Consider the following 21633-nt stretch of genomic DNA (forward strand, 5'->3'; position numbering starts at 1 on the left):
AGAGGATTTGAGCTATAGGGAGAGGCTGAATAGACTAGGGGTCGGAGGCTGAGGGGTGACCTTCTCGAGATTTATAAAATCATGAAGGGCATGGACAGGATAAATAGACTAAGTCTTTTCCCTGGGGTGGGGGAGTCCAGAACTCAAGGGCATAGGATTAGGGTGAGAGGGGAAAGATATAAAAGAGACCTATGGGGCAACGTTTTCATGCAGAGGGTGGTACATGTATGGAATGAGCTGCCAGAGGAAGTGATGGAGGCTAGTGTAATTGCAACATTTTAAAGGCATCTGGCAGGTGGGATTAGATTGGGTTGGGATATCTGGTCGGCATGGATGAGTTGGACCAAACGGTCTGTTTCCGTACTGTACATTTCTGTGACTCTAAATATCTGCCATTGCAACTCCACCATCTTCCCTGCTAGGTTCTCCTTGCAATCAACTCTGTCCAGCTTCTTCCTCATCTTTGTAGTTATCATTACTCAACTGTTCCATCTGATTCCACCCTCTTCCTCATATTATGGTCATTGCTCCCTATGGGTTGCTTCAGCTTAAGCTCCCTAATCAAGTCTGCCTCATTGTGCATCACCAAATCTGGAATTGTCTGTTCCCTAGTGAGCTCTGACACACGTTGCTCCAAAAAATTATCTCGTAGACATTCGATTAATTCCTTTTCGTGGGATCCGCTACCATCCTGATTCCCCAGTGCACCCGCATATTGAAGTCCCCCAGGATTATTGTAATAGTGCCTTTCTTACAAGGCTTTCCTATCTCCTGTTTTATTTTCTGCCCCACATCACGACTACTACTAGGAGGTCTTTACGCAATTCCCATCAGGGTCTTTATTCCTTTGCATTCTTCTACTATATCCACACAGATTCTACACCTTCTGACTATGTATTACTTTTGCTATCCATTTCATTTCATTTCTTCCTAGCAAGGCAATTCCACCCGCTCTGCTTATCTGCCTGACATACAGTCATAGAGATGTACAGCACAGAAACAGTTCAACTCATCAATGCCGACCAGATATCTGAAATGAATGTAGTCCGGTTTGTCAGAATTTGCCATATCCCTTTAAACTCTTCCTGTTCATATACCCATCCAGATGTCTTTTCAATGTTGTAATTATACCAGTCTCCACCACTTCCTCTGGCAACTCATTCCATACATGCACCACTCTTTGCATGAAAAAGCTGACCCTTAGGTCTCTTTGAGATCTTTCCCCTCTCACCTTAAACCAATGCCTCTCATTCTGAACTCCCCCAGCCCAGGGAAAAGACCTTATCTATTTACTGTAACCATGCGCCTCATGATTTTAAAAACCTCTATAAGGATCACCCCCTCAGCTTCCAACGCTCCAGGGAAAACAGTCCCATGCTTTCAGCCTCTCCCTATAGCTCGAATCCTCCAACTCTGGCAACATCCTTGTAAATCTTTTCTGAACCTTTTCAAGTGTCACAACATCCTCCTATAGAGAGGAGACCAGCACTGAACACAAAATTCTATAAGTGTCCTAACTAATGTCCTGTACAGCCGCAACATGACCTCCCAACTCCTACTCAACACTCTGACCAATAAAGGAAAGCACCCTAAATGTCTTCTTCACTGTCCTATCTACCTGAGACTCCACTTTCAAGGAACTATGAACCTGCACTCCGAGGTCTCTTTGTTCAGCCACACTCCCCTGTTCTTTACCATTAAGTGTGGAAGTCCTGCTCTGATTTGCCTTTCCAAAATGCAGTACCTCTCATTTATCTAAATTAAACTCCATCTGCCACACCTCGGCCCATTGGCCCATCTGATCAAGATCCTGTTGTACTCTGAGGTAACCTTTGCTATCCAAGATATCACCAAGATATCACATCCACGTCATTTACATAAATGATGAAAATTAGTGGACCCAGCACTGATCGTTGTGACACTCCACTGGACATAGACCTCCAATCTGAAAGGACCCCTTTACCACCAGTTTTCAGTCTTCTAATTTCGAGCCAGTTCTGTATCCAAATGGCTAGTTCTCCCTGCATTCCATGTGATCTAACTTTGCTAACCAGTCAACCATGTAGAACCTTGTCAAAAGTCTACTGAAGTCCATATAGATCACGTCCACCGCTCTTCCCTCATCAATCCTAATGGTTACTTCTTCAAAATGCAATATGTCTCATTTATCTAAATTAAACTCCTTTTGCCACATCTCGGCCCATTGGCCCATCTGATCAAGATCCTGTTGTAATCTGACGTGACCTTTGTTGTTCAAGATATCACCAATTTTGGTGTCATCTGCAAACTTACTAACCATACCTGCTATATTCACATCCAAGTCATTTGTATAAATGACAAAAAATAGTGGACCCAGCACTGATCCTTGTGGCACTCCGCTGGTCATACACCTCCAATCTGAAAAGCAACCCTCTACTACGAGCTTTCAGTCTTCTAATTTCAAGCCAGTTCTGTATACAAATGGCTAGATCTCCCTGTATTCCATGTCATCTGACCTTGCTAAACAGTCTACCGTGCAGGACCTTGTTGAATGCCTTACTGAAGTCTACATAGATCAGATCCACCATTCTGCCTTCATCAATCCTCTTTGTTATTTCTTCAAAAAAGCCCAGGTTCATGAGACACGATTTCCCATGCATAAAGCCATGTTGAGTATCTCTAACCAGTCCTTGCTTTTCCAAACACTCACACATCCTGTTCCTCAGGATTTCTTCCTTTGAGTACTACACCACCACTCTTTCCTGCCTATCTGTCCTTCTGAATAGTCTGATACCCCTTGATATTTAATTCCTAGTCATGATCACCCTGCAACCATGTCTCTTGTAATGGTTACTAAATCATACCCATTCACAGCGATTTGTGCCAACAACTCATTTACCTTGTTTTGAATGCTGCAAACATTCAGGTAAAGTTCCCTTATGCTAGGTTGTATACCTTCTTTTTGAATCCTAACACCTCTGCCAGAAGAACTTTTGTTTTTAAACATTCTCACTTTTCTGTCACTACGTGGTTTACATTCATATTAGTGCTACACTGCTCAGCTGCTTTTTATTTACTATCTTGGTTCTTTTTTTTCTTAAGCCCTCACCCACTCTAGCTAACTCAGAGCTCCCCTTAGGTTCCCATCCCCTACCAAACTACTTTAAAGTTCACTCAACAGTGCTAGCAAAACCACCCACAAAAATATTGGTCCTGTCACTGTTTGGATGAAGACCGTCCCTTTTGAACAGGTCCCACTTTCCCCAGAAACTATCCCAGTTATTCAGAAATCTAAAGCCCTCCCTCCTATAACACCTCCCCAGCCACAAATTAAACAGTCTAATCTGCCAATTCCTCACCTCACTAGCACTATCGAGTGCTAATCATCAAACTGGTTTTCCCTGGATGGTGTCAAGCTTCCTGAATTGTTTGAGCTGCACCCATCCAAATGACTGGAGAGTATTCCACCTCACTCCTGACTTGTACATTGTAGATCTAGGACAGGATTACTCACTGCAGGATTCCTAGCCTCTGACCTGTTTCATCCACAGAATTTGTATGGCTGTCCCATTCAGTTTCTGGGCAATGGTAACACTCAGAATATTGATAGTGGGAGATTCAACTCCTGTAATACCATTGAACATCTTTGGGGTGATGGTTAGATTTTGTCTTCCTGGAGATGGCCATTGCTTGACACTTATCAACCTAAACCTAGATATTGTTCGGGTCTTGCTGCATTTGGACAGGGACTACTTTAGTGTCTGAAGAGTTATAAATGATATTGAACATTGCCCAAACATTGCCATTTCTGACCTTATGATGAAGCAGCTGGAGATGTTTAGACCTAGACATTTTATTCCCCATGGAAGTCCTGCAATGATATTGTGCAACTGAGATATTGATTCTCCAATAACAACCATCTTCATTTGTATAGTGTACAAGACATATCATTGAAAATGCAAAATAAACTAATGGGAATTTGAGCAAGCTCTGCTTTAACCTCTACAGCTAATGTGAGTAATCTGCATGAGGCTGGATAGTCATGACAATTGGCTGAAAACTTCGAGAGGAAATGAGCTGTATGCTCAGCATTGTTCTTATCTCTCACTGAATGGAACAAAAGGGAACTGTGTAACAACACAGTAACCATCAAAATCCATTCATTGAATATGCCAGTACAATGCAATTTGAAACTGAACACAAAACTCTGGTAAGCAAAGCTCTTTGATTTTACAGGAAGCCTCTAAATTATCCTTAAAACCAGTTCCGTTATTGGAACAGGAAGCTTTATTTGCTGTCACTACTTAAACTACTCTTAGTTAGAATTCATTTCTTTCTATAAACATTCCATGTATAAACTGGATTACTTCATGTTTTTTTCTTTGACTCCAAATTTAATGTCTAATTTCAAAACTAACCTCTATGCATTTTATTCCACATATTTTTGTTTCCAATGGCTTTGGCTGTAATATATGGCATTAACAACCAGAGATTTTACTCATGTGGACCCTATAACTCTTAAGTCCAATAGAACTAAACACAGCAGGATTGAAGTTGCTGGATTGGGGCAAATGGTCACTGAAACCCAAACCTCTCAGGTTTCCTAATGTTTGAACAGCCCGTTGATTTTGCAACATGACAACAAGGCAGAAAAGGCAACCTATCCAGCCGCGTTAAAAGGTAATTTAAGTTATTAACAAGTATTTGTTAACAGCTTCTTCAGGTGTTTCCTTCTCACTGCTGGCAGCAGAAACACTGCAGATTTGCCAGTAGCTATAAATGGTTGGGTACGCTGCACAGTGAGGATTCAATATGGACCAAAATTAAAGCAGATTTGAAGGAGAAAAAGAACAAGCCAACATTTAAGTGCAGCCCCTTTTTATGGCTACCTTTCTATTTATGTGCTTTGGCTTAGTCTTTAATTTTCTTTTGCATCTGTTTAGGAAAGATGGGATTGCTTAGGACTATATTCACTGGAGTTTAAAAGGATGGAGTGGCATGTTACATAGAAGCCTATAATATTCTAACAGCACGAGATAAGATAAATGCAGGAAGGATGTTCCAAATGATTTTTCAGAACCAGGGGTCACAGTCTAAGGATATGGCTAAGGAGATGAGAAATGTCTTCACAAGAGAGTAGTGAGCCTGTGGAGTTCTCTACTACAGAAAGTGATTGAGGGAAACATATTGAATGTTTTCATGTAGTTACATATAATTCTTAAGGCTGAAGGGATTAAAGGCCATGGGGAATATGAGCAGTGAGGCGCTAATTTACAAAACAGAACCAAAAAGAATAATCTGCAGACTACTCGCTGAGCCAAGAGTTAATTGGCACAGGGTTGAAAATGTGTTGCTGGAAAAGCGCAGCAGGTCAGGCAGCATCCAGGGAACAGGAGAATCGACGTTTCGGGCATAAGCCCTGAAGAAGGGCTTATGCCCGAAACGTCGATTCTACTGTTCCCTGGATGCTGCCTGACCTGCTGCGCTTTTCCAGCAACACATTTTCAGCTCTGATCTCCAGCATCTGCAGACCTCACTTTCTCCTCAAAGATTTCAACCTTAATTGGCACAGGGTCAACACGATTAAAGCGGTGAAAGCATGCCTCAAAGATTGGTGTGGGAGAAACAGGTTCAAATTCATGGGACATTGGTGCTGGGAAAGTAGTGAGGAAGGGTAGAGCTGTTCTGATGGGATAGGCTCCACAGAATCCTGATGAATCACAGAACTAAGGCTGTGGATAGGTCTTTAAACTAAATTGTGGGGAGGGTAGGATCAGTTGCATTGAAAATTATAAAAATGTTTAAGGGGAAGGGAAGGGCTCAGCAGAAGTTATTGAAGTTTCCAGAAAAAAGTAATAAGACAGAGAATACCGAAAGGCTGAGGAATCTCATTTCACACACAACAGATAAGGGGATAACTCTAAAAAAAGGAAGCAATAAATGCAGAACTGAGATAAGGTAAATGATCTTTTAGCATGGATTGAAATTAGCAGGTATAACGCGTCAGTATCACAGAGACACAGCTGCAAGGGGATCAGGTCTGGGAACTAAATATCCTAGGATACATGTCCAATTGAAACTGCAGGCCAATGTGGTGCCATTATTTAAGAAAGGCGGCAAGGAAAAGGCAGGGAACTACAGACCAGTGAGCCTGTCATTGGTGGTGGGCAAGTTGTTGGAGGCAATCCTGAGGGATAGGATTTACAGGTATTTGGATAGGCAAGGACTGATTAGGGAAGGTCAGCATGGCTTTGTGTGTGGGAAATCATGTCTCACTAACTCAATTGAGCTTTTTGAAGAAGTAATCATTAGGATTGATGAGGGAAGAGCGGTGGACGTGATCTATATGGACTTCAGTAGACTTTTGACAAGGTTCTACATGGTTGACTGGTTAGCAAAGTTAGATCACATGGAATGCAGGGAGAACTAGCCATTTGGATACAGAACTGGCTCGAAATTAGAAGACTGAAAGCTGGTGGTAAAGGGTTGCTTTTCAGATTGGAGGTCTATGTCCAGTGGAGTGCCACAAGGATAAGTGCTGGGTCCACTCATTTTCGTCATTTATGTAAATGATGTGGATGTGAGTATAGCAGGTATGGTTAGTAAGTTTGCAGATGACACCAAAATTGGTGATATCTTGGGCAGCAAAAGTTACCTCAGAGTACAACAGGATCTTGATCAGATGGGCCAATGTGTGGCAGATGGAGTTTAATTTAGATAAATGAGAGGTACTGCATTTTGGAAAGGCAAATCAGAGCAGGACTTCTACACTTAATGGTAAAGAACAGGGGAGTGTGGCTGAACAAAGAGACCTCGGAGTGCAGGTTCATAGTTCCTTGAAAGTGGAGACTTAGATAGATCGGTAGATAGGACAGTGAAGAAGGCATTTAGTATGCTTTCCATTATTGGTCAGTGCATTGAGTAGAGGAATTCAAAGTCAAGAGTGTGGTGCAGGAAATGCACAGCAGGTCAGGCAGCATTTGAGGAGTAGAATGAAGGGCTTATGCCCGAAACATCGATTCTCCTTCTCCTCGGATGCTGCCTGACCTGCTCTGCTTTTCCAGCATCACACTATCGACTCTGATCTCCAGCATCTGCGGTCCTCACTTTCTCTTAAAGGAATTGGAAGGACATATTGAGACTATACAGCACATTGGTTAAGACACTTTTGGAATACTATGTTCACTTCTGGTCTCCCTGCTATAGGAAGGATATTGTGAAACCTGAAAGGATTCAGAAAAGATTTACAAGGATATTGCCAGAATTGAAGGATTTGAGCTAAAGGGAGAGGCTAGATAGGCTAGGGCTATTTTCCCTGGAGTATTGGAGACTGATGGGTGACCTTAAAGAGATTTATAAAATCATGAGAGTCATGGATAGGGTGAATAGCCAAGGTCTATTCCCCAGGGTAGCAGACTCCAAAACTAGAGGGCATAGATTTAAGGTGAGAGGGGAAAGTTATAAAAGGAACCCAAGGGGCAACTTTTTTATGCAAAGGGTGGTGCGTGTTTGGAATGAGCTGCCAGAGGAAGTGGAGACTGGGACAATTACAAGAAGGCATTTTAATGGGTATATGAAAAGGAAGGGTTTAGAGGGATATGACCAAATGCTGGCCAATGGGACTAGATTAATTTAGGATATCTGGTCAGCATGGATGAGTTGGACCAAAGGATCTGTTTCCATGTTTTCACAGCTCTATGACACTGATATTTAAAGGTGACATCCAAGAGGTGATATAGGTGAAAATATGGATGAATCAATATGGGTGGAAATTCAAAACAGGGGAAAGGTCACTGATTGGTGTAGTCTGTAGGGGCACGCAACAAAGAAATAACTGATGCATATAAAAATGATGCAACAATTATCATGGGGGATTTTACTCTACATATTGATTAGTCAAATCAAGTCAATCAAAGCAGCCTTTAGGAGGGGTTTATGGAATGTATCTGCAATAGTTTCCTCAAACAGTGTGTAATGAAACCCACGAGGGAGAAAGCTATCCTGGATCTGGTCCTGTGTAATGAGACAGGAATAACTTATGATCTCATAGTTAAAGATCCTCTTAGAAGCATCGATTCCAGTATGGTTGAACTTAAAATACACGTGGAGGGAGAGAAGGTCAAATCCAATATTTGCATTTTGTGTTTAAAAAAGACTACAAGGGAATGAGGAGGATTGGCTAAGGTAGATTAGGAGCAAAGACAATATGGTGAGACAGTTAAGGAACCTCAATGACTTTCAAAGCAACTTTTCAGTGCTCAGTATAAGTATATACCAGTAAAAAGGAAGGACTGTAGGAAAAAGGATAATCAGTCATGGATAACTAAGGAAATGAATAAGGGTATCAAATTAGAAGCTAATGTATACAAAGTGGCAGAGATTAGTGGGAAACTAGAGGATTGGGAAATCTTTAACCATCAACAGAAAGCCATGAAAAAAAAAATGGCAAAATGGATTATGAGGGTTAACTAGCTCAGAATTTAAAAACAAATAGCAAAAGTTTGGACAAATATATAAAATTAAAAAGAATGGCTGAGGTAAACATTGATCCTTTAGAGGATGAGAAAGGGGATTTAATCATGGGAAATGAGAAAATGGCTGAGGTGTTGAGCAGTATTTTGTGTCCGTCTTCACAATGGAAAATACAAATAACATGCTAATAATTGATGACAAGGAGACTATGGCAGATGAGAACCTAGAAACAATCATTATCACAAAAGAGATAGTTTTGGGCAACCTAATGGGGCTAAAGGTGGACAAGTCTCCTGTCCCTGATGGAATGCATCTCAGAGTACTAAAGAGATGACAGGGGAAATAGCAAATGCACTCGTGGTAATTTACCAAAATTCGCTGGACTCTAGCATGGTTCCAGCAGATTGGAAAACAGCAAATGTGATGCCACTGTTGAAAAAAGGAGGTAGACAAAAAGCAGGTAACTGTAGGTCTGTTAGCTTAATTTCTGTACTGGGGAAAATGATTATCTGTAATCAAGGAAGAAAAAGCAAAACATCTAGATAGAAATTATCCCATCAGGCAGACACAGCATGGGTTCATGAAAGGCAGATCATGTTTAATTAATTTACTAGAACTCTGAGGACGTTACGAGTGCGGTGGACAACAGGGAACCGATGGATGAGGTGTATCTGGATTTCCAGAAGGCATTAAACAAGGTGCGATACAGAAGGTTACCGCATAAGATCAATGTACTAAGTAATGATTAGCATTGGTAGAAGATTGGTTAACGAACAGAAAGCAAAGAGTGGAAATAAATGGGTGTTTTCCTGGTCAGTGATCAGTGGCTAGTGGTTGCCTCAAGGATCAGTGTTGGGACTGCATTTGTTTACAATCTACATAGATGAGTTCGAGTTGGGGACCAAGCGTAGTGTGTCAAAGTTCATAGCTGACACTAAGATGAGTGATAGAGCAAAGTGTGCAGAGGACACTGAAAGTCTGCAAAAGGATATAGACAGGTTAAGTAAATGGACAAGGGTCTGACAGATGGAGTACAATGTTGGTTAGTGTGAGGTCATCCATTTCAGTAGGAATAACAGCAAAATGGACTATTATTTAAATAGTGCAAAATTGCAGCATGGTGCTGTGCAGGGACTTGGGTGTCCTTATATGTGAATCACAAAAAATTGGTTTGCAGGTGCAACAGGTAATTAAGGCAGCAAATGGAATATTGTCCTTCACTGCTGAAGAGACGGAGTTTAGAACCAGGGAGGTTATGCTGCAGCTGTATATGGTGCTGGTCAGGCCACATGTGGAGTACTGTGTACAGTTTGGGTCTCCTAACTTGACAAAGGAGGTACTAATATTGGAAGGGGGTACAGAGGAGGTTGACTAGTTTGATGCTGGAGCTGAGAGGGTTGGCTTGAGATTGAGTAGACTGGGACTATACTTATTGGAAATTATAAGAATGAGGAGGATCTTATAGAAACATATACAATTATGAAGGAACTGGATAAGAAATAGGTGAAACTAAAACTTTTAAGCACAGCTTAAATTGACATTGACTATGGTATGACTTTTAAAAAAAATTGACAGAGGTTACCACATATTATTGATAAATGCAAACTTGCTATTGAAAACTTACTGAATAACCCTATTTCTGGCTGAAAATTATATATTCTGCAACTCAAATTGTTCCTCATCAGTAATTTTTGGCAAGACGCAAGCTTAGGTACAAAGCAGTTTAAACTATAATATAGAGACAAGTTTATACTCACAAACCTTATTGAATTCTTTGAGAAGGTGACTAAGGAGGTGGACGAGGGTAAAGTGGTAGATGTGGTGTATATGGATTTTAGTAAGGCATTTGATAAGGTTCCCCATGGTAGGCTACTGCAAAAAATAAGGAGGTATGGCATTGAGGGTGAGTTGGTGGTTTGGATTAGGAATTGGCTGGCTGGAAGAGGGTAGTAGTTGATGGTAAAGGTTCATCTTGGAGTGCAGTTACTAGCGGTGTTCCGCAAGGATCTGTTTTGGGACCATTGCTGTTTGTCATTTTTATAAATGACCTGGAGGAGGGGATAGAAGGTTGGGTGAGCAAGTTTGCAGATGATACGAAAGTAGGTGGAGTTGTTGACAGTGAGGAAGCATGTGTCAGGTTACAGCAGGATATAGATAAGCTGCAGAGCTGGGCAGAAAGGTGGCAAATGGAGTTCAATGTGGGTAAGTGTGAGGTGATTCACTTTGGTACGAGTAACAAAAAGATGGGGTACTTGGCTAATGGTCGGATACTTGGTAGTGTGGAAGAGCAGAGGGATCTTGGGCGTACTGGCTTTTATTGGGAGAGGAAGTGAGTTCTGGAGTCCTGAGGTCATGTTGCAGTTGTATAAGACTCTGGTGCGGCCGCATCTGGAGTATTGTGCAGTTTTGGTCGCCATACTATCGGAAGGATGTGGAGGCACTGGAACGGGTGCAGAGGAGGTTTACCAGGATGTTGCCTGGTATGGTAGGAAGATCGTATGAGGAACTTGGGGCCGTTTTCATTGGAGAAAAGAAGGTTTAGGGGTGACTTGATAGAGGTATACAAGATGATTAGGGGTTTAGATAGGGTTGACCATGAGAACCTTTTTCCACATATGGAGCTATTACGAGGGGACATAGCTTTAAATTAAGGAGTGGTAGGTATAGGACAGATGTTAGGGGTAGATTCTTTACTCAGCAAGTTGTGAGTTCATGGAATGCCCTGCCAGTAGCAGTGGTGGACTCTCCCTCTTTATGGGCATTTAAACGGGCATTGGATAGGCATATGGAGGATAGTGGGCTCGTGTAGGTTAGGTGGGTTTGGATCGGCGCAACATCGAGGGCCAAAGGGCCTGTACTGCGCTGTATTTTTCTATGTTTTATATAGGTTGACATTTAAGTGTAGTACTGAGTGAGTGCTGCACTGTCAGATCTATCAGATGTGATGTTAAACTGTGAATCACATTTACCTCTGGTAGATGTAAAGGATAGGACAGTACTGTTTAAAAAGTAGGGAGTTGTCTGTGGTTTTTCTACCAACAGTTATTCTTCAATTTGTTGTGGGATCTTTAGGTGTGTTAATTCATCACTGCAGTTCCTATGTTATAGTATATTTGGAAAGTATTTAACTGATCATAAATCACTTTAAAGCAAGAAGTGCTTAGCAGCTAAGAATTTTAGAAAGAGATGTGTGTAACACAGAGAAGGGATCAGAAAGACAGGACCTAATATCCTCCTCTCATCCGAGGCACGTAGCAACCAGATATTGGGTACAATCATTTGTATAATTTATTAGGTTTTATTTAAAATTTTCTCTAGAGATAGCAAACATTGACCAGATTATATCAAACCATGTTATATGTGCCCCAAAATGTTGGTGGAAAATATTGAGTACACATTCTTTTTTGAAAAGGGTCAAGGCTGCAGCTGGAAATGTAGTGCTATTTCTGATGGTAGCTCACAGTCTTTCAACAAGAGGGCACAGTCTTGACAAAGCTGCTTAACCATTTCTGATTCAATTCCTGGTGCAGTCCTACAGCTTCTCAGATGTGACAAAGTACTGTTGATTCCAGAGTCAGGATTTCCAGTCTCATTGCCAGACTCCCAGATTTCACTTGCAGCATCAGTATAGCTGTTCACATCTGGTTGCTTCTCTGGCAGAGTGTCCAAACTCATGTCTTCAATGCATTCCATTACATCAGTAACACTGGTTTCTTTGGGTGATACACACAGATTTCTAAAAATAAGTTCCTCTTGCTGGGTAGCAACACCAAGCAGTTGGTTTACTTTGGTTAGAAGATTAGGATCACTTCCATTCAGTTGAAACCATGATAGCAAGGCACTGTAGATACAGAAAATATACTGAGTTTTGATCAAGATATTTCATAATAAGGGCATTAAAAATAGGCATTATGAAGCAAAACAAGGCAAGCTTCAGGTGCCAAATTATAAATAAGTCTCAAAAATATTTTCATATGAAAAATCTGGCATTAGGCACATCCACAAATTTAAATTTTGAGGCAGACTTTTAGATCAACAGACATGAAACCCACACAGGTAACATTTTAGTTGCAAGCTGCAGCTAGCTAGTATAGTAGTCCCACTCTCTCCTCTGACATACTGCAAACAATATCTAGATCTATTATCTCAAAGTAGTGGATGCAGCATCCTTCCAAGCATAAACAATAGTGCATTTCACCCGAGTTGGGTAGCTGCTGAGTGTCAGACTTGGGGGGGGGGGGGGAGTTCTTGGTGCTGTCAATGATTTCCCCCTGCCGAAAACCTCTGCTCTGAACAAGGCCAGAATTATTAAGTTGCTCATTATCTCTGCTCCTTTCAGGTCATCTAAAGTTCATTTGGCAAAATATTAGATAACATCGAGTTTATTTATATTTGTTCATGATCTAACAGTTATTGCCCATCCCTAGTTGCTCTGGAGCAGGTAGACTCCAGGTCTAGCATGAAGGTATATCTGTCCAGTATTATTAGAACCTGCACCCATCCAGTTAATGGAAAATATGCCATCACTTGTGATTTGTGCCTTGCAGACGTTGCGGACACAGAAGAATTCCTATACTCTGACCTGCTCTTGTAGTCACAGTATTTATACGGTTGATCCAGCTCAGTTCGTGATCAATGGTAGACTGCCATGTTGTGGATAGTCCAGGATTCGGCAATGGTAATGCCATTGAATATCTAGGGGAAACCGTTAGATTCTTTCTTGTTGGATACAGTCATTGCCTGGCATTTTCTAGCATGAACGTTAATTGACAGTCATCAGAAAACATCACAACTTCTAACCTTTTGCAGGAAAAGTATTGACCTTTCTTTGTGCTATGCATGGATCCAACCTGGATAGCATTCACCAATTCTAACTGTCTCTAGTTTTACTTGGGCTCCTTAATGCCATACTCTGTCAAATATTGCTTCCGATGTCAACGGCAGTCACTTTCAAATCAGCTCTTTTGACTGTTATGGGACTGAAGCTGTAATAAGGTCAGGAGCTGAGCAGCCCTGGCAGAAATCAAAGTGAGTGACAGAGCAGGTTATTCCCTTTACAAATGCTACTTGTCAGCACCGTCAATGACCCCTTTATTCACTTTGCTGATAATAAGAGTAGTATAACAATGTCGTCATTGGGCAAGTTGGATTTGTCTTGCTTGTTGTGCACAGGACCTGAGTGGGCAATTACCACATTGTCAGATAGATGCCAGGGTTGTAACTGTACTGGAACAGCTTGGAACACAGGTCTTCAGTGGAATGTTGCCTAGGCCTATAGCTTTGGCAGTATTTAGTGTCTTGATATCATGTGGACTGAAAGGATTGGTTGAAGACTGGTGAAACAATAAAGGGCAGGACTAATATAATTAATGATTGGACCTTGGGTTCATAATTCTTTAAAATTTGCACCATAGGCAGATTGGATTGTTAAGATGACATTTAGCACGCTTGCCTTCATTGCTCAGACCTGAGTGTAGGAATTGGGACATCATGTTGAAGTTCAAAAGGACATTGGTGAGTCTTCTTCTGGAGTACTGTGTCCAGTTCTAGTTGCTCTGTCATAGGAAGGATATTATTAAGCTAGAGAGGGTTCATAAAAAATAATTACCAGGTTATTGCCAGGAATGGACAGTTTGAGTTATAAGGACAGGCTGGATTGGCTGGGACGTTTACTGGAGCATAGGAGGTTGAGGGGCAATCCTAAGAAGGTTTATAAAATCAAGAGGGGCACAGATAAGGTGAATAGCAAAGGTCTTTTCCCTAAGGTGGTGGAGTTCAAAAGTAGTGGGCATTTTTTAAGATAAGAGGAGAAAGATTTAAAAAGGACAACAAGGGGCAACTTTTTTGTTTTGTGTGCAGAATGAACTGCCAGAGGAAGTGGTGGATGCTGTTACAGTTACAATGTTTAAAAGACATTTGGATAAGTACCTGTATGTGAATAGCAAAGGTTTGGAGGGATATTGGCCAAATGCAGACTGATAGGACCAGTTTGGGAACGTGATCAGTGTGGACCAGGTGGACGAAAGGGTCTGTTTCCATGATTCTGGTATTTATGAAGCTGAGGATCTCTGGAGGAGCAGACCCAGCAGAAGTGGCAGCACAATGCTCTACTGTCTGGAAGGAATTGCCTTGGGAGTTCTCAACATTGACTCTGGACACTAAGATGTCTCATGGCTTCAGGTTAAACACAAGCAAGGAACCCTCTCGCTGATTATCATGTACTATCCTCCCTTGCATGATAAATTAATACTCCTCCATTTTGAACAAAACTTGGAGGAAGCAATGACTGTGGCAAGGATACAAAATGTACTCTGGGGATTTCAAAGTCTACCGCCAAGAGTGGCTCAGCAGCAGCACTACTGATTGAGCTGGTCAGGCCCTAAGGGACATAGCTGATAGACTGGTGGCAAGGGAACTAGAGGGAGAAAATACTGCACATATATTGGTTTATGACAGACTGGGTAAGAGCGACCACTGCACAGTGCTTATGGAGACAAAGTCCCACTTTCACATTGAGAATACCCTCCGTTGTGTTGTGTGGCACTACCACTGTGCTAAATGGGACAGACTTCAATCAGATCTGGCAACACAAGACTGGACTATGGGCCATCAACAGCAGTAGAATTATACTGAGCAGAATCTGCAATATCATGGCCCATATATCCCTCATTCAGTAGTTACCATCAAGCCAGGGTATCAATACTGATTCATTGAAGAATGAAGGAGGGCATGCTAAGAGCAGCATTAGGCATACCTAAAAATGTGGTGTTAACCTGGTGAACCTACCAAACAGGTCTATGTGTGTGCCAAACACCATAAGCAACAAGTGATAGACACAGAGCTAAGTGATCCCACAAACAAAGAATTAGATCCAAGCTCTGCAGTCCTGCCATATCCAGTCATAAATGGAGGTGGACAATTAAACAACTCACTGGAGGAGACAGCTTCACAAATATCCTCATCTTCAATGATGCAAAGCCCAATACATCAGTGCAAAACACTGAAATATTCACCACGATCTTCAACCAAAAGTGTTGAGTGAATGATCCATCTCAGCCCCCTCCAGTAGTCCCCAACATCACATGCCAGTTTTCAGCCAATTCAACTCATTCCATGTTATATCAAGAAACAGTTACAGGCACTGGATACTGCGAAGGCTTTAGCCCCTGACAACATTCTGGCAATAGTACTGAAGTATTGCTCCAGAATTTGACACTCCCCTAGCCAAGCTTGTGCAGTGTTACAACACTGGAATCTATCCAACAATGTGGAAAATTGCCCAAGTATTTCCGAGACGCAAAAAAAAGAACAAAACCAACCCAGCCAATTACTACTCCAATCAGTCTACTCCCATGATTCTTTAAAATTATGAAAGGATTTGTTAGGATAGACCAATGGAAGATACTTCCATTTGTGGTGAATTCAACAGTAGGGATCATAAATATAAGATCGTCACTAATAAATCCAATAAGAGGTTGTGTGAGAATCAGCATGTGTGGACTACAGTCCAGTTGTGCTATAAATTGTGTGTGCATGCTTTTCAAAACAAAATATGGTGTCTGTTGTAAATAATTAGGAAAAACTACAAATGAGCACGTACTGCAGTTTCTTTTGTTATATTCTCACCTCAGAAGCCCTTTTATTTGGCTCAGAACCAACATCTTCTTCACACCCTCTTGGTAACCTTGATTGAAGCCATGCTGTAAGGTGGATTCTCGGCCAGCATTTACCCCATCCCTATAGCCTTCCTAGAAATAATATTTGGAAACTAGTGACCTAATCAGTAACAACAGCTGACTAATAACACGAAACATGATATTCAATGCATCATATACCCAAAAGGTTACATCTAACGCATGAATAATAGCTATGAAGTTCATCTCAGCTCATAGCAGAGTGCAGAAATGTAATGGGTATGCTACCTGAAGAGTGAATCAGAGGACACAACTTTCCCATCAAGAACTCTGATAATTTTATTAGTTTTCATAGGCTGGATGGCCTACTCAATAACAAATTAATTTATGTAGTGCCTTTAAGCTAGTAAAGCATTCTAAGGCAACTTACATTTTAAGTCACACAGAAGAGTTACAAAGCCATCTAAGGAGACATTTAGACAATGTGCAAAAGCTTGATCAAGGATAGATTTTAAGAACTACATTAGAAACAGAGGTATGGTGCTTTAGGCCAAGCATTCGAGAGGAGAGGTTCCATATTGTTAGAGCAGTTAAATTGGGGATGTACAACTAGACAGAATGGGAATAGTGTAGAGATCTCATAGGGTTGAAGGTATAGAAAAATTGAAAGTAATAGGAGTAGGCCTTTTGACTCTTAAAACCTGCACTGCTATTCATTATAATTGTGGCCGATGATCAACTCAAAAAGCCTATTCCTCTTTCTCCTGCATATCTTTTGATGTCCTAAGTGCCATATCTGACACAAACAACGCTTTGGCTGCTTTCTTGATAGTAAATTCCACAGGCTCACCATTCTCTGGGTGAAGAAATTTCTCATCATCCCAATCCTAAATAGTTTACTATATATCCTTAGAAGACTTTACAAAGCTAGATAGAGGAAAAGGTATGGAAGAAGTTGGGAACAAGCATCAGAATATTAAACTTGAGGTTTGCTGATCTAGAAGATGACAATCAGTATGTACAGGGAATAAAGATAAACAGAAATAAACATGTGTTGCAATGTAGACAGAAATTTGAATAAGTACAGGTTTCCGGAGGGTGGAAGATGGAGGCCAGACCAGGACATCGGAATTCTCAAGTCTAAAGACAAAAAAGCCGTGGATAATGGTTTCAGAAAAAGAACGAAGGCAGGGCAGAGATAGAATATTACAGCAGTGGATGTAATTAGAAGCTCACCTCAAGATTTAATAGGATGCCAAGGTTGTAAACAATCTAGTTAGCCTCAGAAGGTGATCAGGGAGAGGGAACAGATTTTGTGGTAAACACCAAAGACAACAGTTTTAATGCTATCAACACTTAGTTCATGGAATCATTACAGCAGAGGACACCATTCAGCCCATCACATCCATGCTGTCTCTCTGCAAAGAGAACTCTCATGCCACACCTTTCTTTTGCTGCAGCTCTATACATTTTTCAGAAGACAATCCAGTTTGCTTTGGGATGTGGTATTCAGTCTGCCTTGATCACTTTCTTAAGCAATACATTCCAAATCCTAACCATGCACTGTCACAATTGCTTGTTTGCCAGTTACCTTATACATGTGTCTTCTGATCTGTGATTTTTCCACTAATGTAGTTTATTTTGATCTACTCTGCCAGATCTTTCATGATTTTGAACACCTCAAACAATTCTCCTCTCAACTATCTCTTTTCCAAGAACAGTCCTAAATTCTATGATCAATGTAACTGGAGGAAATTTCTGTTTTATCTAATAAGGTAAATCTGAAAGAGTAAAGGAATTGTGTGGGTTATAGTGAAGCAAAGCTGGGTATTCTCAACTTATGTATGGAATATGAACAATTTTCAGGTGATGCCGATAACAGGCAGCATGTACATGAGATTTATGAATGGTTTAATGATGGAACTTCAGGAGGTAAACATGAGGAGAACAGAAGTAATTAATTCTCTGGCTATGATTGAATAAATAACAATGGAACCAGGCAAGGGCAGATCTACAAGCAATCAATATGATGTGGTAAACACTGTCGAAAGCTGCAGATATCCTTTTATGCATTTTTGGCCTGAGGCTTACCATGGTCATTATAACACACTGTGTCAGTTGTGACACTGATGGCCATTACATTGTTCTGGGATGGGAAATAGTCTGTACAGGTTAAAAATTGGAGACTTGGAAAAGATTGACATGGGCTTTGAGATAATGTTTAAGGACTTTGAAACTCAACAAAATGTTTGCGATTGGGCAACAGCTTAAGGGAACAGAATGGAGCAAGAGTTTATTTTGAGAAGGGGTTGATGACAGCAGATTTGAAGAGGAGACGGAACAGCTAACAACATTAGCTAACACAGGAGCTAGAAATGGAAGTTGGTCGTTAGCGGTTTTCTTTTCTTTTATGGGATGTGGGCATCACAGATTGCTAAAACTTGTAGTCCACCCACTTGCAGCGTGCTCAGCCATTTCAGAGAGGAATTAGAAGCCAACTATTGTAGACATTTGAGTAATAGTCAATCTCATGTAAAATCGACCTATTTTTGACCAAATAATCTGGATTTTTCCATATATTTGACGTAAAGGTCAATGTTTATGAGTCAGTGTGCTGGCTGTCACATCCTGCTCCAGCTTTCCAGTCTGCCAGTCCATTGGCTGTTGTATTCCGCTCTGAATTTTCAGAAGTACCACAATTTGTTTTTTTTTGTCTGCTGTATTTGTTTAGAAATCAATTGGGTTCTGCTAATGATACAGTATGAATTTTGACAGGCATGAATTTTAGCCCCTCAAAAATAGTATCCATGTAATCGTAAGAAAGCGTATATGGTACATTGCTGTGGATCAGGAATAACATATGCCAGACCAGGTAAGGATGCCATATTTCCTTTCCTAAAAGGTCACTAGTGAACCAGATGTGTTTTTACAATAACCAGTTACAGTTTCACAGTCACTGTTAACAAGAGTGACTTTCAATTCTAGATTTATTAATTGAGTTTAAATTCCATCAGCCGTCAAGGTAGGATTTGAACAGGTGTCCACTACGCATTAGCCTTGGCATCTAGTGATCTAATCCAGTGATACGACTGCTCAACCACTGTCTCCTCACTTGGTCAGAACAAGATTCAGAGAGCAGGAGATGGGCCACAGAATAGGAGGGCAGAAAGAAATGAAATAAAGATACAAGTTTAGAGCTAGAATAGGGAACTTTAGAGAAAGCATGTTTTGGTGGTCGGGGACAGGGAAAGAAACAGAATGCAACTGAACAGTTGGTGTTAATTTTACCAGTGAGCGTCTTGCACTTGAAGGAGAGGGTGGAGGAGGCAGGGCTCATGGTTTATGACGATAGTTTAAAATGGAGAAAAGAATTGAGACGCGGCGGGGAGGGCTGGATTATCTTTTGTGTTTCATAATGATCCTAATGATGAATGTCCAAACTGGTAAAATGTTCAAGTCCACAGAGTGAAAGAAGCAAAGATGAGAACTTATCAGTGGGAGAAATAATTGATCATTTTAGCAGGAAGAGGGGCAAATGGGAGAGGTGACTCTGGATGGGCAGGCTAGTGAGCTGTCAAACTTTCATGATGAATCAAATGCCAAAGGCTGGACAATTGAGAATTTGAAAGTGCAGTTATAAGTAATTTGAAAGGTTTATCTTGTTGGGAAAGTCAGAACGAAGTGAAATAAGGAGGGGAAAGGGGAAACAGTAAAGTAACATGGGAAAAAAAGGACACATTTACAGAATGAAGCAAGTCTGGATATCTTCAATTACAGTAATAACTAGAAAAAAAAACATAATCTTACTGAAGATCTCGCACACCCTCGAGGCACCTAATAAGTCGAATGACTCAAATGGTATTTGGAAGTGTTTACTGAAGGATAAACATTGGCCAGAACATTCCTGGGCTTGTTCAAATAATGCCACAAGGATATTTTAAGTCTACTTGAAAGGGTAGATAAAGTCAAAGTCTCATTTGAGCAGCCAACATTGTTTCAATGCTGTCATGATGCATTCAGTGTGTTGGTTTCTGGTGAGATGTCAGGTCAGGATCTGGGGATTTAAGTAGACTTGAGGTGTGAAAGGTAAATATGAAGTTTGTTAAATAATTACTTAAAAGTTAGACCAAGTATTTAAAACTGAAATTCTGGGCAAATATTTATCTATCTGCTGGAATTGAGTTAATAATTTAATAATTTTCCAACATTTTAAACATCTACATTGGGCATAGAATGTTGGAAATTGAGGGGTTACCTTATAAAAAGTTTATAAAATCACGAGGGGCATAGATTTGGTGATTAGCCAAGGTCTTTTCCTCAAGGTAGGGGAGTCCAGAACTCGAGGGCATAACTTTAAGGTGAGGGGGCAAAGATTTAAAAGGGACCAAAGGGGCAACTTTTTCACACAGAAGGTGGTGCATGTATGCAAAAACCTGCCAGAGGTGGAGGAGGCAGGTACAATTATGACATTTAAAAGGCATCTGGAGGGTATATGAATAAAGCACAGCAGGTCAGGCAGCACCCGAGGAGTAGGAGAATCGACGTTTCAGGCATAAGCCCTCATTTCTCAATAGCCCGAAACGTCGACTCTCCTGCTCCGCGGATGCTGCCTGACCTGCTGTGCTTTTCCAGCAGCACACTCTGGACTCTGATGTCCAGCATCTGCAGTACTCACTTTCCCCTGCGAATATGAATAGGAGGGGATTAGACAGATAGAGACCAAATGCTGACGATATGATCAAATTAATTTGGAATATCTGGTCGGAATAGAATAGTTGGACCGGCGGGTCTGTTTCCATGATGTACTGTATAACTCGCAGCAGCTCGCGACCAGCTACAGCCGAGCTAAGTGCGCGCGCGATCACCAGCACGCGTATTCTGGGACCGCGCGTGCACAAACCGATATGGGATGCACGCGTCCAGTCCCGGCCTCCTTCACAGTGTGAAAGTACGATGTCGAGGCCCAAACCCCACTTACTACTGGCAAGTTCTACACACTTGGCGCTGAGCCCCGGTGTACCTTGAGCCGTTGCCCCATACAGATATTCCACTCGTTCCGGGACGGCCGCAATTCATCCGCCTCCTCGTCGAACACATCGTCGCTCTGATTTACATCCTGCCTCCACATTGTGCGGCCCGTCGTGAACATTCACAGCAGCCCGCGACCGACCGCTGGCCTCCCAGTGATGTCATCGTAACGACGTCATTGGGATAGCTTTGTTTCATGGGGCACGTGACAGGCTGCGCACGAGACGTTTCTGGGAAACGAGTGACGTACTGCGGACCGTGCCGAGGATTCCCTCTGTGTTCTTTGAGTGCTCATGTTAAAGGATGTTGAACCCTGGCTGGATGCTGCAGTGTGCTCCAGTACTCTGATGCCGGGTCAAAGTTGGCCTTTTTCCGATGAAAGCTCAGCCTGCTATATCTACACAAAAAAAAACGTGAAGGTGACAGTGCCATTGTTCCCCAGTGCCACCAGTCTGGAATAAACAGTGACGGCAAGTGCTGGAGGACGTGTCGTCACAACTGGCTCTCTCTGCGATCTCAA

General features: G+C 41.5%; 1 protein-coding gene across 1 annotated transcript; it reads right to left on the reverse strand.

The window, feature by feature from the left end:
- Positions 1-11733: 11733 nt before the first annotated feature.
- On the reverse strand, positions 11734-21325 carry otulina (OTU deubiquitinase with linear linkage specificity a). Its single transcript, XM_043688928.1, has 3 exons — positions 21106-21325; positions 16078-16199; positions 11734-12292 (listed from the first exon to the last, which is right to left on the reverse strand). Exons 1-3 carry the CDS (start codon positions 21232-21234, stop codon positions 11866-11868), a joined length of 678 nt encoding a protein of 225 aa, XP_043544863.1. The 5' UTR covers positions 21235-21325; the 3' UTR covers positions 11734-11865.
- Positions 21326-21633: the final 308 nt, after the last annotated feature.

This window comes from Chiloscyllium plagiosum, chromosome 4 (assembly GCF_004010195.1).
Source record: "Chiloscyllium plagiosum isolate BGI_BamShark_2017 chromosome 4, ASM401019v2, whole genome shotgun sequence".
Classification (NCBI taxonomy): Eukaryota; Metazoa; Chordata; class Chondrichthyes; order Orectolobiformes; family Hemiscylliidae; genus Chiloscyllium; species Chiloscyllium plagiosum.